Below are 14,715 nucleotides of genomic sequence, written 5' to 3'. Positions count from 1 at the left end.
GTGGCTGTTATAAAGAGGGTGCCTTATACTAGGCTTCATACATTTGAATACACTTTGTGCATGTAATATACTTGGTAATAAGGGCGATAATTTATATGATGCAGAGTAAAGAGTGAGCACTGTAATTTTAGTGGATGGACCAGAGAGCGTAAATGACCAGCATCTGGGAATGACCAGCATTGTATACCCCTGTACAGGAAGCTTCATACTGCCCAGAGATAGACTCCCTACCAGTGAGAAGTGAGGGTGAGAGGCTACTCCTCACTGTACGTCTGTCCAGTTGTGGTCAGGTTATTATACCAGGACTACACAGCAGTCGCTGTCCAGTGTCCGCTCTCTCCATGGCCAATACCTACCACGCGTTGCTGGTCTGGTTCCTCTCCTTGGTGAGTAAACCTCCGGTGCGCTCAGTCTTCATCACTAACATGAGATGCTCTCTAATAGCCCTGTGTCTTATCCCAGGTGTCACCATTAAACCCTCACAGTGAGGGCACTGCCCCTTTCCAGGTACTGGGGCTTCAGCAAGTGTGGCGAGAGGAAGGACTGGCGTTGTACGTGTGTATCTCCCCCCATGGTGTACCAGTGCAGAGTACTCCCAAGGCCCGAAAACACAAGGTGAGAGAAATGCAGATGATATGATGTCAAGGACAATGAGTCCATGTTATATACATTTGTACGATTCGTTATTGATGCTTAATGAGTGTTTGCTTTGTGGCTGATCTCATCTATGTACTGATTTACAGTCGGATGCAGTCACATCTGCAACTTTTTTCTAATGCCATTACAAAGTCCTTCCCTGGTGTACATCTATGCATCTACTTGTGCAAGGACTGAGAAGCCCACTGTCAATGGGCCTGATTAAGAGATGAACGGAATTGCAGAGCTGCACGAGCAGCTTTGCAGTTCCGTCCACCAAAATGTAATTGCAGCAGGAGGAAATAGACACCTCCTGCATTGCATTTGTGATCCAAGTGCCCCATCTGTAGATGCTGCCTCTGATCATCATTGCGACCATCGGTGGTTGCAGATTTGGTTTTTCCAGGCTTCCTCAACCCGGCTTGTACCTGGCAGCTTGCGAGGTCAGGAAATCTGCGTGCAGGCCTGGCCTTGAAATCCCATTTTCCGAGAATGCTGATCATCAGGAACGCCTCCGTACCTCCCTCCAAATGCCATGCATTCGGTATCACAGCACCCATTCTGCACATGCACAGAATGTGTCCTGCACAGACACGGACCTTAAAACATCGGAGATGTGCGTTTAATCGACGGATTAACGTACATCTAAGAATCAGTCACAGTGTCTAAGGTTACTGAAACACCATATCGCTTGCGCCATCGAAACTTGCAGCATTCCTGTCTGAGAATGGCCTCCAGTGTGAGCGATTCTGCGTCTTTGTACGCAGCGACTTTCAGTGACATGCCCATAAGACGCGACATAGTTATGTGTCTTTAACCACCCGCCTGTTACCTACCAGTCACGGTGCATTAATGCCCCTTATATTAATGCAACTGTGCATTCAAATCTGTACAAAATTGGGCGCATGCAGTGTATGACTCAGACGCATGCACAGAAGAGAAACATTGTCCGCTTGCCTGCATACCGGCATAATGCGCGTCTCTAAATCTGGCCCCTATTGCTTGCCACTTTTCATAGCTTCAGTGTAACCCAGTACTAACATAACGCGTATAGGGCCTAATTCAAGGTTTATTGCAAAACAACGTTTTCCTCTAATGGGCAAAACTATGTGCACTGCAGGTGGGGCAGATATAACATGTGCAGAGTGAGTTAGATTTGGGTGGGTTATATTGTTTCTGTGCAGGGTAAATACTGGCTGCTTTATTTTTACACTGCAATTTAGATTTCAGTTTGAACAAACCCCACCCAAATCTAACTCTCTCTGCACGTTACATCTGCCCCACCTGCACTGCACATGGTTTTGTCCATTAGAGGCAAATGTTGTTGTGCAATCAACCTTGAATTAGGTCCATAGTACTATTCTTGTGTCAGCTCTGACATTATTACACAGCTCTTGTCAATTACTTAGCTCACACATGCCATGATTGTAGAGGCTTTTAGCTTTTGGAGTCATCTCTAAGTTTCATTACTTCATTTAACCACTTAACTGACAATTTATATCGCCAAAAACCGCTCCGAAATTGTTGGGGGGTTTTTATGAGTGAATTAGGTGAAGAACATGAATTTAACCCTATCCCAAATGATTTTAGTTAATAAAAAAAATATATATTTTTATTTTTTTATTATTTTGTAAAATATTTTTCAATCATCGAAACATCGATCGGGAACATCGCAACCATCGGGAACATCGCGGCTTTCATTTTGAAAGCCGGGACAGCCTCCAGGTATACAGGGGGGTCTGGGGGTGGCTTGGGATGGTTAATTTACACTCCCCAGCGGCTGCCATTGTCTGTAGCTGCTGGAGGGGGGGGGTTCCTGCCGTGCTGACCGATCAGCAGTGATCGGCAGCACGCCAATCAGTGGGGGAGAGTGCAGGGAGGCAGAGGGGAGAACTGCGTTCGGTATCGCAGCATCCATTCTGCACATGCACAGACACAGACCTTAAAACATCAGAGATTCCGGTCCCTCTGACAGCAGCAGCGGAGGGAAGTTTCTCTTCCCTGCCACTGCTAACACAGTTTATCTGACTGGTCGCATCCTGTGCGACCAGGTCAGATAGAGCACTTGCAGGCATGGTCGCATCTGATGCCACCATGCCCGGCAAGTAGTTAAAAGACAACTACACCTTACATATGTAAAAGTTTCCATATCTTCACAGTATCTTGGTGCAAGATCAGATCAGATCGTTCTTGGAGAGGCGTCATCCAACCCTTAGAGATGCGTATAATTCTGATTTACATATTATACTATGCTTTTTACTGTAGAAAGTTATCTTTGTGCCCAGGGCTGGATTAAGGGACACATGGGCCTGGGGCTGAAAATGTTCCAGGCCCTATTGTGAGAAGCAGAGGAGGTGTGGCCAGCTGTGTGGGTGTGGCCAGTGCAATATGGGCATGTACACCACTACACTATCCGCCCCAATGTCTCCCTAAATACATAAAAACTGAAGGGTATGGGTCGTTGGGTCGACTCAACTTAGGTCGACAGTCATTAGGTCGACCACTGAAGGTCGACATGGGCATTAGGTCGATGTACTAGGTCGACAGGTGAAAAGGTCGACATGATTTTTTTTTTTACTTTTTTTGGTGTTGTTTTCTTCGTAAAGTGACAGGGAACCCCAATTAGTGCACCGTGTCCCCTCGCATGGCGAGCGAGCTTCGGACAGGTTACCGTTCCAATCGTAGTCCACGTGGATCGTCGAGTATGGAAGAATCCAAAAAATTATTTTTTTTTTTAAAAACTCTTGTCGACCTATTGACCTAGTACATGTCGACCTAATGACTGTCGACCTAATGACTGTATCCCAAACAGAAAAATAGCAGAATTTTGTGAAAAAATAGAAACCGAGTTTTAATACTAATGACTTTATAGCTAACTGTGTGGCCAGTTAGGAAGCTGATCATCATCATTCTGCAATAATAATGGGTCTATATTTATACTGAGGCCTGGAGCTGTGGCTCCATCCACCCCATTGTTAATCTGGCCCTCTTTGTGCCTCACCAATAGGCTTGATGCAAACTCCTGAGCTGGTGACATATCTACATGCTATATTTATGATTACATGGATGTAGAGATATATGCATCTCAGAATACAGCCCCAAAACCACAAGTGAAGATACCGGGTTCCAAATCACTCAGGCATGGTGGTAGATGAAAAACCAAAAGTGGTTTATTGAACAGAATGGGTTATAAACAGTTCAGTACACTTCTGTAATCCAATTCCACACGACAATTCCCACCACAAACTCCTGACAGAACATTACTTCTTTCTCTAACGTCCTAGTGGATGCTGGGGACTCCGAAAGGACCATGGGGAATAGCGGCTCCGCAGGAGACTGGGCACAAAAGTAAAAAGCTTTAGGACTACCTGGTGTGCACTGGCTCCTCCCCTTATGACCCTCCTCCAAGCCTCAGTTAGATTTTTGTGCCCGAACGAGACGGGTGCAGGCTAAGGGGCTCTCCTGAGCTGCTTAGTGTAAAAGTTTAAAGTAGGTTTTTTATTTTCAGTGAGACCTGCTGGCAACAGGCTCACTGCACTGAGGGACTAAGGGGAGAAGAAGCGAACTCACCTGCGTGCAGAGTGGATTGGGCTTCTTAGGCTACTGGACATTAGCTCCAGAGGGACGATCACAGGCGCAGCCATGGATGGGTCCCGGAGCCGCGCCGTCGGCCCCCTTACAGAGCCAGAAGAGTGAAGAGGTCCGGAAAATCGGCGGCTGAAGACGGCCTGTCTTCAATAAGGTAGCGCACAGCACCGCAGCTGTGCGCCATTGCTCTCAGCACACTTCACACTCCAGTCACTGAGGGTGCAGGGCGCTGGGGGGGGCGCCCTGAGACGCAATAAAAAACCTTTTTTTGGCAAAAAATACATCACATATAGCTCCTGGGCTATATGGATGCATTTAACCCCTGCCAATTTTTCCATTAAAAAGCGGGAGAAAGGCCGCCGAGAAGGGGGCGGAGCCTATCTCCTCAGCACACTGGCGCCATTTTTTCCTCACAGCTCCGTTGGAGGAAGGCTCCCTGACTCTCCCCTGCAGTCCTGCACTACAGAAACAGGGTAAAACAAGAGAGGGGGGGCACTAAATTGGCATATTAATATATACAGCAGCTATATTAGGGAAAAACACTTATATAAGGTTATCCCTGTATATATATAGCGCTCTGGTGTGTGCTGGCAAACTCTCCCTCTGTCTCCCCAAAGGGCTAGTGGGGTCCTGTCCTCTATCAGAGCATTCCTTGTGTGTGTGCTGTGTGTCGGTACGCTGTGTCGACATGTATGAGGAGGAAAATGGTGTGGAGGCGGAGCAATTGCCTGTGTTAGTGATGTCACCCCCTAGGGAGTCGACACCTGACTGGATGGTCTTATGGAAAGAATTACGTGATAGTGTCGGCACTTTACAAAAGACTGTTGACGACATGAGACAGCCGGCAAATCAGTTAATACCTGTACAGGCGTCTCAAACACCGTCAGGGGCTATAAAACGCCCGTTACCTCAGGTCGATACTGACACGGACACTGACTCCAGTGTCGACGGTGAGGAAACAAACGTATTTTCCAGTAGGGCCACACGTTACATGATCACGGCAATGAAGGAGGTTTTGAACATTTCTGATACTACAAGTACCACAAAAAAGGGTATTATGTGGGGTGTGAAAAAACTACCCGTAGTTTTTCCTGAATCAGATGAATTAAATGAGGTGTGTGATGAAGCGTGGGTTTCCCCCGATAAAAAACTGCTAATTTCTAAAAAATTATTGGCATTATACCCTTTCCCGCCAGAGGTTAGGGCGCGTTGGGAAACACCCCCTAGAGTGGATAAGGCGCTCACACGCTTATCAAAACAAGTGGCGTTACCGTCTCCTGATACGGCCGCCCTCAAGGAACCAGCTGATAGAAAGCTGGAAAATATCCTAAAAAGTATATACACACATACTGGTATTATACTGCGACCAGCAATCGCCTCAGCCTGGATGTGCAGTGCTGGGGTGGCTTGGTCGGATTCCCTGACTGAAAATATTGATACCCTGGACAGGGACAATATATTATTGACTATAGAGCATTTAAAGGATGCATTTCTATATATGCGTGATGCACAGAGGGATATTTGCACTCTGGCATCAAGAGTAAGTGCGATGTCCATTTCTGCCAGAAGAGGGTTATGGACGCGACAGTGGTCAGGTGATGCGGATTCCAAACGGCATATGGAAGTATTGCCGTATAAAGGGGAGGAGTTATTTGGGGTCGGTCTATCGGACCTGGTGGCCACGGCAACGGCTGGGAAATCCACCTTTTTACCCCAGGTCACCTCACAGCAGAAAAAGATACCGTCTTTTCAGGCTCAGTCCTTTCGTCCCCATAAGGGCAAGCGGGCAAAAGGCCACTCATATCTGCCCCGGGGCAGAGGAAGGGGAAAAAGACTGCAGCAGACAGCCTCTTCCCACGAACAGAAGCCCTCCCCCGCTTCTGCCAAGTCCTCAGCATGACGCTGGGGCCTTACAAGCGGACTCAGGCACGGTGGGGGCCCGTCTCAAGAATTTCAGCGCGCAGTGGGCTCACTCGCAAGTGGACCCCTGGATCCTGCAGGTAGTATCTCAGGGGTACAAATTGGAATTCGAGACGTCTCCCCCTCGCCGGTTCCTGAAGTCTGCTTTACCAACGTCTCCCCCCGACAGGGAGGCGGTATTGGAAGCCATTCACAAGCTGTATTCCCAGCAAGTGATAATCAAGGTACCCCGCCTACAACAGGGAAAGGGGTATTATTCCACGCTGTTTGTGGTACCGAAGCCGGACGGCTCGGTGAGACCCATTTTAAATCTGAAATCCTTGAACACTTACATAAAAAGGTTCAAGTTCAAGATGGAGTCACTCATAGCAGTGATAGCGAACCTGGAAGAAGGGGACTATATGGTGTCTCTGGACATCAAGGATGCTTACCTCCCATGTCCCAATTTGCCCTTCTCACCAAGGGTACCTCAGGTTTGTGGTACAGAACTGTCACTATCAGTTTCAGACGCTGCCGTTTGGATTGTCAACGGCACCCCGGGTCTTTACCAAGGTAATGGCCGAAATGATGATTCTTCTTCGAAGAAAAGGCGTCTTAATTATCCCTTACTTGGACGATCTCCTGATAAGGGCAAGGTCCAGAGAACAGTTAGAGGTCGGAGTAGCACTATCTCAAGTAGTACTACGACAGCACGGATGGATTCTAAATATTCCAAAATCGCAGCTGATTCCGACGACACGTCTGCTGTTCCTAGGAATGATTCTGGACACAGTACAGAAAAAGGTGTTTCTCCCGGAAGAGAAAGCCAGGGAGTTATCCGACCTAGTCAGGAACCTCCTAAGACCAGGCCAAGTGTCAGTACATCAATGCACAAGGGTCCAGGGAAAGATGGTGGCTTCTTACGAAGCGATTCCATTCGGCAGATTCCACGCAAGAACTTTTCAGTGGGATCTGCTGGACAAATGGTCCGGATCGCATCTTCAAATGCATCAGCGGATAACCCTGTCTCCAAGGACAAGGGTGTCTCTCCTGTGGTGGTTACAGAGTGCTCATCTCCTAGAGGGCCGCAGATTCGGCATTCAGGATTGGGTCCTGGTGACCACGGATGCCAGCCTGAGGGGCTGGGGAGCAGTCACACAGGGAAGAAATTTCCAGGGCTTGTGGTCAAGCATGGAAACGTCACTTCACATAAATATCCTGGAACTCAGGGCCATTTACAATGCCCTAAGTCAGGCAAGACCTCTGCTTCAGGGTCAGCCGGTGTTGATCCAGTCGGACAACATCACGGCAGTCGCCCACGTAAACAGACAGGGCGGCACAAGAAGCAGGAGGGCAATGATGGAAGTGGCAAGGATTCTTCGCTGGGCGGAAAATCATGTGATAGCACTGTCAGCAGTGTTCATTCCGGGAGTGGACAACTGGGAAGCAGACTTCCTCAGCAGACACGATCTTCACCCGGGAGAGTGGGGACTTCACCCAGAAGTCTTCCACATGATTGTGAACCGTTGGGAAAAACCAAAGGTGGACATGATGGCGTCCCGCCTCAACAAAAAACTGGACAGATATTGCGCCAGGTCAAGGGACCCTCAGGCAATAGCTGTGGACGCTCTGGTAACACCGTGGGTGTACCAGTCAGTGTATGTGTTCCCTCCTCTTCCTCTCATACCAAAAGTACTGAGAATCATAAGAAGGAGAGGAGTAAAGACTATACTCGTGGCTCCGGATTGGCCAAGAAAGACTTGGTACCTGGAAATTCAAGAGATGCTCACGGAAGACCCGTGGCCTCTACCTCTGAGAAAGGACCTGCTCCAGCAGGGACCATGTCTGTTCCAAGACTTACCGCGGCTGCGTTTGACGGCATGGCGGTTGAACGCCGGATCCTGAAGGAAAAAGGCATTCCGGATGATGTCATCCCTACCCTGATCAAAGCCAGGAAGGATGTGACCGTACAACATTATCACCGTATTTGGCGAAAATATGTTGCGTGGTGCGAGGCCAGGAAGGCCCCTACAGAGGAATTTCAACTGGGTCGATTCCTGCATTTCCTGCAAACAGGACTGTCTATGGGCCTAAAATTAGGGTCCATTAAGGTTCAAATTTCGGCCCTGTCAATATTCTTCCAAAAAGAACTAGCTTCTGTTCCTGAAGTTCAGACGTTTGTCAAGGGAGTACTGCATATACAGCCTCCTTTTGTGCCTCCAGTGGCACCTTGGGATCTCAATGTAGTTTTGGGATTCCTAAAATCACATTGGTTTGAACCACTCGCCACTGTGGACTTAAAATATCTCACATGGAAAGTGGTAATGCTGTTAGCCCTGGCTTCAGCCAGGCGTGTTTCAGAATTGGCGGCTTTATCCTATAAAAGCCCTTACCTAATTTTTCATACGGACAGGGCAGAATTGAGGACTCGTCCTCAATTTCTCCCTAAGGTGGTTTCAGCATTTCACTTAAACCAGCCTATTGTGGTGCCTGCGGCTACTAGGGACTTGGAGGATTCCAAGTTGCTGGACGTAGTCAGGGCCCTGAAAATATATGTTTCCAGGACGGCTGGAGTCAGAAAATCTGACTCGCTGTTTATCCTGTATGCACCCAACAAGCTGGGTGCTCCTGCTTCTAAGCAGACGATTGCTCGTTGGATTTGTAGTACAATTCAGCTTGCACATTCTGTGACAGGCCTGCCACAGCCAAAATCTGTAAAAGCCCATTCCACACGGAAAGTGGGCTCATCTTGGGCGGCTGCCCGAGGGGTCTCGGCTTTACAACTTTGCCGAGCTGCTACTTGGTCAGGGGCAAACATGTTTGCTAAATTCTACAAATTTGATACCCTGGCTGAGGAGGACCTGGAGTTCTCTCATTCGGTGCTGCAGAGTCATCCGCACTCTCCCGCCCGTTTGGGAGCTTTGGTATAATCCCCATGGTCCTTTCGGAGTCCCCAGCATCCACTAGGACGTTAGAGAAAATAAGAATTTACTTACCGATAATTCTATTTCTCATAGTCCGTAGTGGATGCTGGGCGCCCATCCCAAGTGCGGATTGTCTGCATTACTTGTACATAGTTATTGTTACAAAAATCGGGTTATTGTTGTTGTGAGCCATCTTTTCAGAGGCTCCTTCTGTTATCATGCTGTTAACTGGGTTCAGATCACAAGTTGTACGGTGTGATTGGTGTGGCTGGTAAGAGTCTTACCCGGGATTCAAAATCCTTCCTTATTGTGTACGCTCGTCCGGGCACAGTATCCTAACTGAGGCTTGGAGGAGGGTCATAGGGGGAGGAGCCAGTGCACACCAGGTAGTCCTAAAGCTTTTTACTTTTGTGCCCAGTCTCCTGCGGAGCCGCTATTCCCCATGGTCCTTTCGGAGTCCCCAGCATCCACTACGGACTATGAGAAATAGAATTATCGGTAAGTAAATTCTTATTTTTAGTCAAGGAGCATAGAATCTCTCTTCAGCTCTCTGGGTAGCTCTACTTATATCCCCAGAAGCTTCATATTGCAGGGATGTGTGTGACTTCTTTGTCTTAGGATCTTACAGCATTGAAATACAATACATATTCTAATCGTGGTGATGACATCAGCCAGAGAGCCACCATGTCTGGTCAGCTCACTGTTGGACAATAGGGAGTAAACAAAAAGGGACAAATGTACCTTATATGACTCACTCTCTGATTGTCCATTGTGGTGTATGAAAACAATAGGAAACTAGGTCTAACATGAATACATTATCTAAAGCAGTGGTCTCCAACCTTAATTGGGGTGTGAGCTACTTTCGGAAAATAAAACCACTGAACGAGCTACCCCCTCCCCCCAAATGCGCGCACGTTCCTGCAAAAGTGGGTGTGGTCTCACAAAAGTGGGTGTAGCCTCACAACTACACGTAATGCCCCCCCGCATAGTGCCAGATACACAAGTAACGCCCCCCGCATAGTGCCAGTTACACAAGTAACGCCCGCCCAGCAGTGGCAGTTACACAAGTAATGCCCCCCCAGCAGTGCCAGTTACACAAGTAATGCCCCCCCAGCAGTGCCAGTTACACAAGTAAAGCCCCCCCAGCAGTGTCAGTTACAAAAGTAATGCCCCCCCATTGCCAGTTACACAAGTAATGCCCCCCAGCAGTTCCAGTTACACAAGTATTGCCCCCCAGCAGTGCCAGTTACACAAGTAATGCCATCCAGCAGTGCCAAATACACAAATGCCCCCCAGCAATGCCTGATACAAGTACTGCTCCCAATTTTTGAACTCTGCCCCCGCAGCTGCCGCTCTCTTGTGTGTGTCTGAGGGGAGGGAGGAGAGCCCACTAGCACAGCGAGTGCCTCAGTCTTCTGATCCGTCCTCACTGCTGCTTAAGTCCCGGCACTGACATCTCCGACCGCATGGCCATTTGAAATATGGTGCGGGGCTTTCACCTGTTAAAACAGACATTTGCTGGCCCTTTGTCTGTAGCTAAAATACCCCTTTCTCCCACAATCTCTGGGTTAGTGGCGGGAATCGAGCCCGCGGAGCCAGAGGGTCCCCCCTGGGCCCTTGCAGGTTGAGGCCTATTCCCCCTTCTATAGCCTGGGGATCAATTTTGGAGTGGACCCGGTGAGGTGTTCCAGAACGGTCAGAAGTTCGGGATCGGTACCCTGTGCTGACAACCGCCTAATGTGCTCTCCCTCACACAGGAGACCCTTGCTGCCCCATTACCTGCTGCCAGGAGTGTGTGATTGCGGCCACGGCACTACCCGCGACTTCCTCTGGCTGCATCCATCCGGAGGTCCCAATGCCTGTGGCCGGCTGCAGCCCTTTATGTGCTTTTCCGCTGTTGGAGGACGGAACGCGGCTGCGGCACCCCCGCTGCCTCCTCTCACTGTTTCCACCTGATGCTTCCTCCAGAGGTCCCGGATCCCGTGGTGGCCGCAGCCCTATATGTGCAGCGGCTCCTCTCACTACTCTACCGCTCTGAGGTGCATACTCTATTTGAGGCACTGTGCATTTTTTGACTGAAATATGGTGCTGACCGGCAGCCAATCAGGAGCCGGTACGCGAGCTCTGATTGGCTGACGGTCGTCACCATATTAATATGCACCCACCCCCGCGCGAGCTACCTAGGAAGCGGTGTCGAGCTACCTGTCGCTCGCTGATCTAAAGGGTAACCGATAACTTAACACAATTGCATATATTAACAATATTAAGGTTGATTTCAAAACAATATTGGGTGAGCAGTAATGGACATGTTATGGAAATGAGTAAACAGATGAATTGAATGTAAAGGGATATGGGGATAAAAAGTACATATTTGACATGGGAAATGAGGCATACTGTAGCTACTGTATATTACTTGTCACAGACCTCTCATTTCCTCACAGTATAGATACATTTTTTGCAATTAATTCTACTTCAACCTTAAAGACAGAGAAACCTTCACCCATTATGGCCACTTTACCTCAAACATTTATGTTTTTTCATCCTCCACTAGAGGGCACAGGGAACCCTGGGGTATAGCCTGGACAGGGAACCAAACAGTTACTGCTTTTTACCCAGCAGCCCAGGACTCCCTCTCAACTATACCCTGCCCCCAGCCACTGGCAGCCAGCTTTGAGTTTGGTGCCAGCAGGAGTGGGCACCGTTTGTGGGGGGCCTGCTTTAGGTGGTCCCCCGTTACTTTTATTCTTTTTTCAGTGCTTCTGAGTGGCCAGTGTCAGACATCCTATAGGATGCCCTCACTGCGACTCCAACACTCAGCGTGGGTGTTGGCAGCACTGGCAACTGGATCAGTATTTTTCGACGTGAGCCTCCTGGAGGGGACAGGAATCCACCACTTCCGGAGCCTGCAAACTGGGAGGTTAGTCGCATCACATACCAGCTATACACCACCGATGTAGAAGACAACCTGTGGTGCTGGGTTGTGTAGGTAATTTGCCCTAGGGTCCATACCAGAGTGGGATGCAGGTTCCCCCTGTTAGCCCCTCCCCCACCCCTGAGTGCGTTCCCTCATAAAGACAGCCCACCTCAGGTCCTATTCTCCCCTCTCTTTCCACCTCCTACTAGATGCTGGGCAACCATTTTAACCTCATTGCTTGCGCCAGTGCTGCACTTGGAAAGTAGTTTTGGCTCCTGGTGGCTAGGTTATATTTACAGCTCCTTCCTGCTGTTTAGGGCTGGACTGTTGAGCACTATTTGCTCATTAGTTCTGTGCATTGGGTGGTCTGTGTGCATGTGTAGTGGGAGACCTCCGGTCGATGCGCACGTTGCCCTCCTTGTCAGATCATCCACCCTGTCTATTTCAAATACGGCTTCCCTTAAGGATCCCACAGATACAAAACTAGAGAACTTTCTTAAGACTGCCTATACCAATGCGGGTACTATTGCACGCCCAGCTCTGGCGTCGGCCTGGGTGGCTAAGGCCATTGGTCATTGAGCTGAGGCTGTAGAAGACAGTGTCTCCTCTGGTACTAGTCAGAAGAACTTATTGTCTATTGTGAAGATCATTAAGGAGGCAGACTTTTACTTGGGGAGGCGGCAATTGATACAGGGTCTTGACCTCTAAAGTATTGGCGGCTACTGTGACCACCAGGAGACTGCTCTAGCTGCATTCCTGGCGTGCTGACATGGATTCCAAGAAAGCGCACTCCCATATTCCAGAGATGTCTTCTTTGGCCAGGAGTTGAACAAGATTGTTGCTACAGTGGTGGCATCCAAGACCGCCTTTCTTCCATATGCGGCACCTCCCATGCCAGGACATCTTCATTCCTTTTGTTCACAGGTAAGTGCCAGAGGTCAGGCATCTTCTATAAGCCCAGAGGCAAGCAGTCTTGGTATTCCAGACGACCCGCTTCCAAGACAGAGCCAACAAGCTTGCCATCTGAAGGGATGGGCCTACACCTGGGGGACCCCAGCATCAGAGGCCAGCTTCTGCTGTTCATTGACGTGTGGATGAAGACCACAACGGACGCCTGAGTCAGGGGTGTAGTCTGCCATGGTTACGCATTGATGTTTCAGAAGCCTCCTCCAGTACAGTACTTTTCCAGTGGATTTCCAGCAGATCCAGGAAAAGTAAGAGCTCTCATGGAGTCTGTTCGCTCTCTTCTAGCCTCCAAGGTCATCATCCCGGTTCCCCCGTCATGGGCTTTCATGCCAACCTCTTCCTTGTCCAAAATCCCTACATCTTGTTTTGTCCCATCCTCAATCTGAAGGAGCTGAACAGGTATCTTTGGGTCTGTGTGCTCCATTATCTTGGCCTTGGAGACTGGGAACTTTTTGGCATCCTTGGACATCTAGGATGCCTATTTGCACATCCCCATCTGAGTCAGCCACCAGCACTTCCTCTGGTTTGCAGGTGCAGTCCAATCATTACAAATTGGGAGGCCGAGGCCAGAGGTAGTGGCTGTGTGCTGGTTCCACATGTGTCCCCTGTGCAGGGAGCCGCCATGTTGGAGACCAAGCCAAGCCAATAGGTATCCCAGTTCGCGTCCAGCCAATCCGGTGGTGTTTTCCCATATAAAAAGGGGTTGATGCTTAGCTATGGTGCCAGTGCTTCAAGTTACTTGCTGCTGTAAGGTACTCAAGCTCTGTGCTCCCAGGTTAACCCCTGGTATCCTGGTTCTGTGGTGGCCGCCCAGTGGTCAGTTCTGTTATTGCAGTCCTTTGCTTCCAGTCCACCTTCCCTTGCAGTATCTCTTCATTCAGTGTTCTTCAGCATTGTTTTCAAATCACAAGTCATCTCTTCATCCAGTGTATTTCAGCATTGTTTACAAATCACAAGTCATCTCTTCATCCAGTGTATTTCAGCATCGTTTACAAATCACAAGTCACCTCTCATTTAGTGTTCTTCAGCATCGTTTACAAATCGCAAGTCATCTCATTCAGTGTTCTTCAGCATCGTTTACAAATCACAAGTCACTTCTCCATTCAGTATTCTTCAGCACTGTCTACAAGTCATGAACATTTTGTTCTTCAGAATACACTCGGACTTATCACCTAGTTGTGGTGTATTATTGAAGTCTTGTTAAAACTGAATTAATCTTTCTTCAGTGTATCGTTCTCAGTCATTGTCCTCATTGCCTACCCCTCTTCATCTTCGGGCCAAGTCTTCAATCCGTGAGTAAGAACTATATTCAGCCACCTCGTTTCCTTCCTTTGCCGAAAGCTGCTCCCTCAGTCAATTGTCAGTCGTCAGATCCTCAATTCAAGCTGAGCGTGACAAATTCTGGGTTCCATGGTCTCCAAATTCAGCATGGTGGAGTATGCCCAGTTTCACTCCTGTCCTCTTCAACTGGTAGTTCTTGCCAGGTGGATCAAGTCCCACCTGCACCTCAAGACACAGACAATCATCCTTTCATGAGAAGTTCCTTACACCCTCATGTGGTGGCTACACCAGTCCCACCTGGTCATGGGCCGCCCCTTTTAAATCCAGGATTGGGTCCTGCTCACCATTGACACAAGTCTTCGGGGGTGGGGCAGTGTCCTGTCATTGAATGTTCCAGGGACGGTGGACTGCTCAGAAGAGCCAGATACCCATCAATGTTCTGAAACTAAGGGCAGTGTACAGGACTCTTTGCTTAGCTCCGTCTCTCCTCCACGGGCCCCCAGTTAA

At 48.8% G+C, this 14,715-nt stretch overlaps 1 protein-coding gene across 7 annotated transcripts in view; it reads left to right on the top strand.

Annotated features, from left to right (window-relative positions):
- LOC134945472 (dynein axonemal assembly factor 8-like) overlaps positions 1-14,715 on the top strand; it is a 318,655-nt gene that overhangs the window by 66,881 nt on the left and 237,059 nt on the right. For all 7 annotated transcript variants that reach the window (XM_063934780.1, XM_063934779.1, XM_063934778.1 and 4 more), the window contains 2 exons: positions 198-386; positions 463-615. In XM_063934780.1, the coding sequence (XP_063790850.1) occupies positions 198-386; positions 463-615 (342 nt within the window). The remainder of the gene's footprint in view (positions 1-197; positions 387-462; positions 616-14,715) is intronic.

The sequence above is a fragment of the Pseudophryne corroboree genome, chromosome 7 (genome assembly GCF_028390025.1).
Source record: "Pseudophryne corroboree isolate aPseCor3 chromosome 7, aPseCor3.hap2, whole genome shotgun sequence".
In the NCBI taxonomy this organism is placed as follows: domain Eukaryota; kingdom Metazoa; phylum Chordata; class Amphibia; order Anura; family Myobatrachidae; genus Pseudophryne; species Pseudophryne corroboree.
The sequence above is the reverse complement of the archived record's forward strand: the minus strand, read 5'-3'. Positions and strand labels throughout refer to the sequence as shown.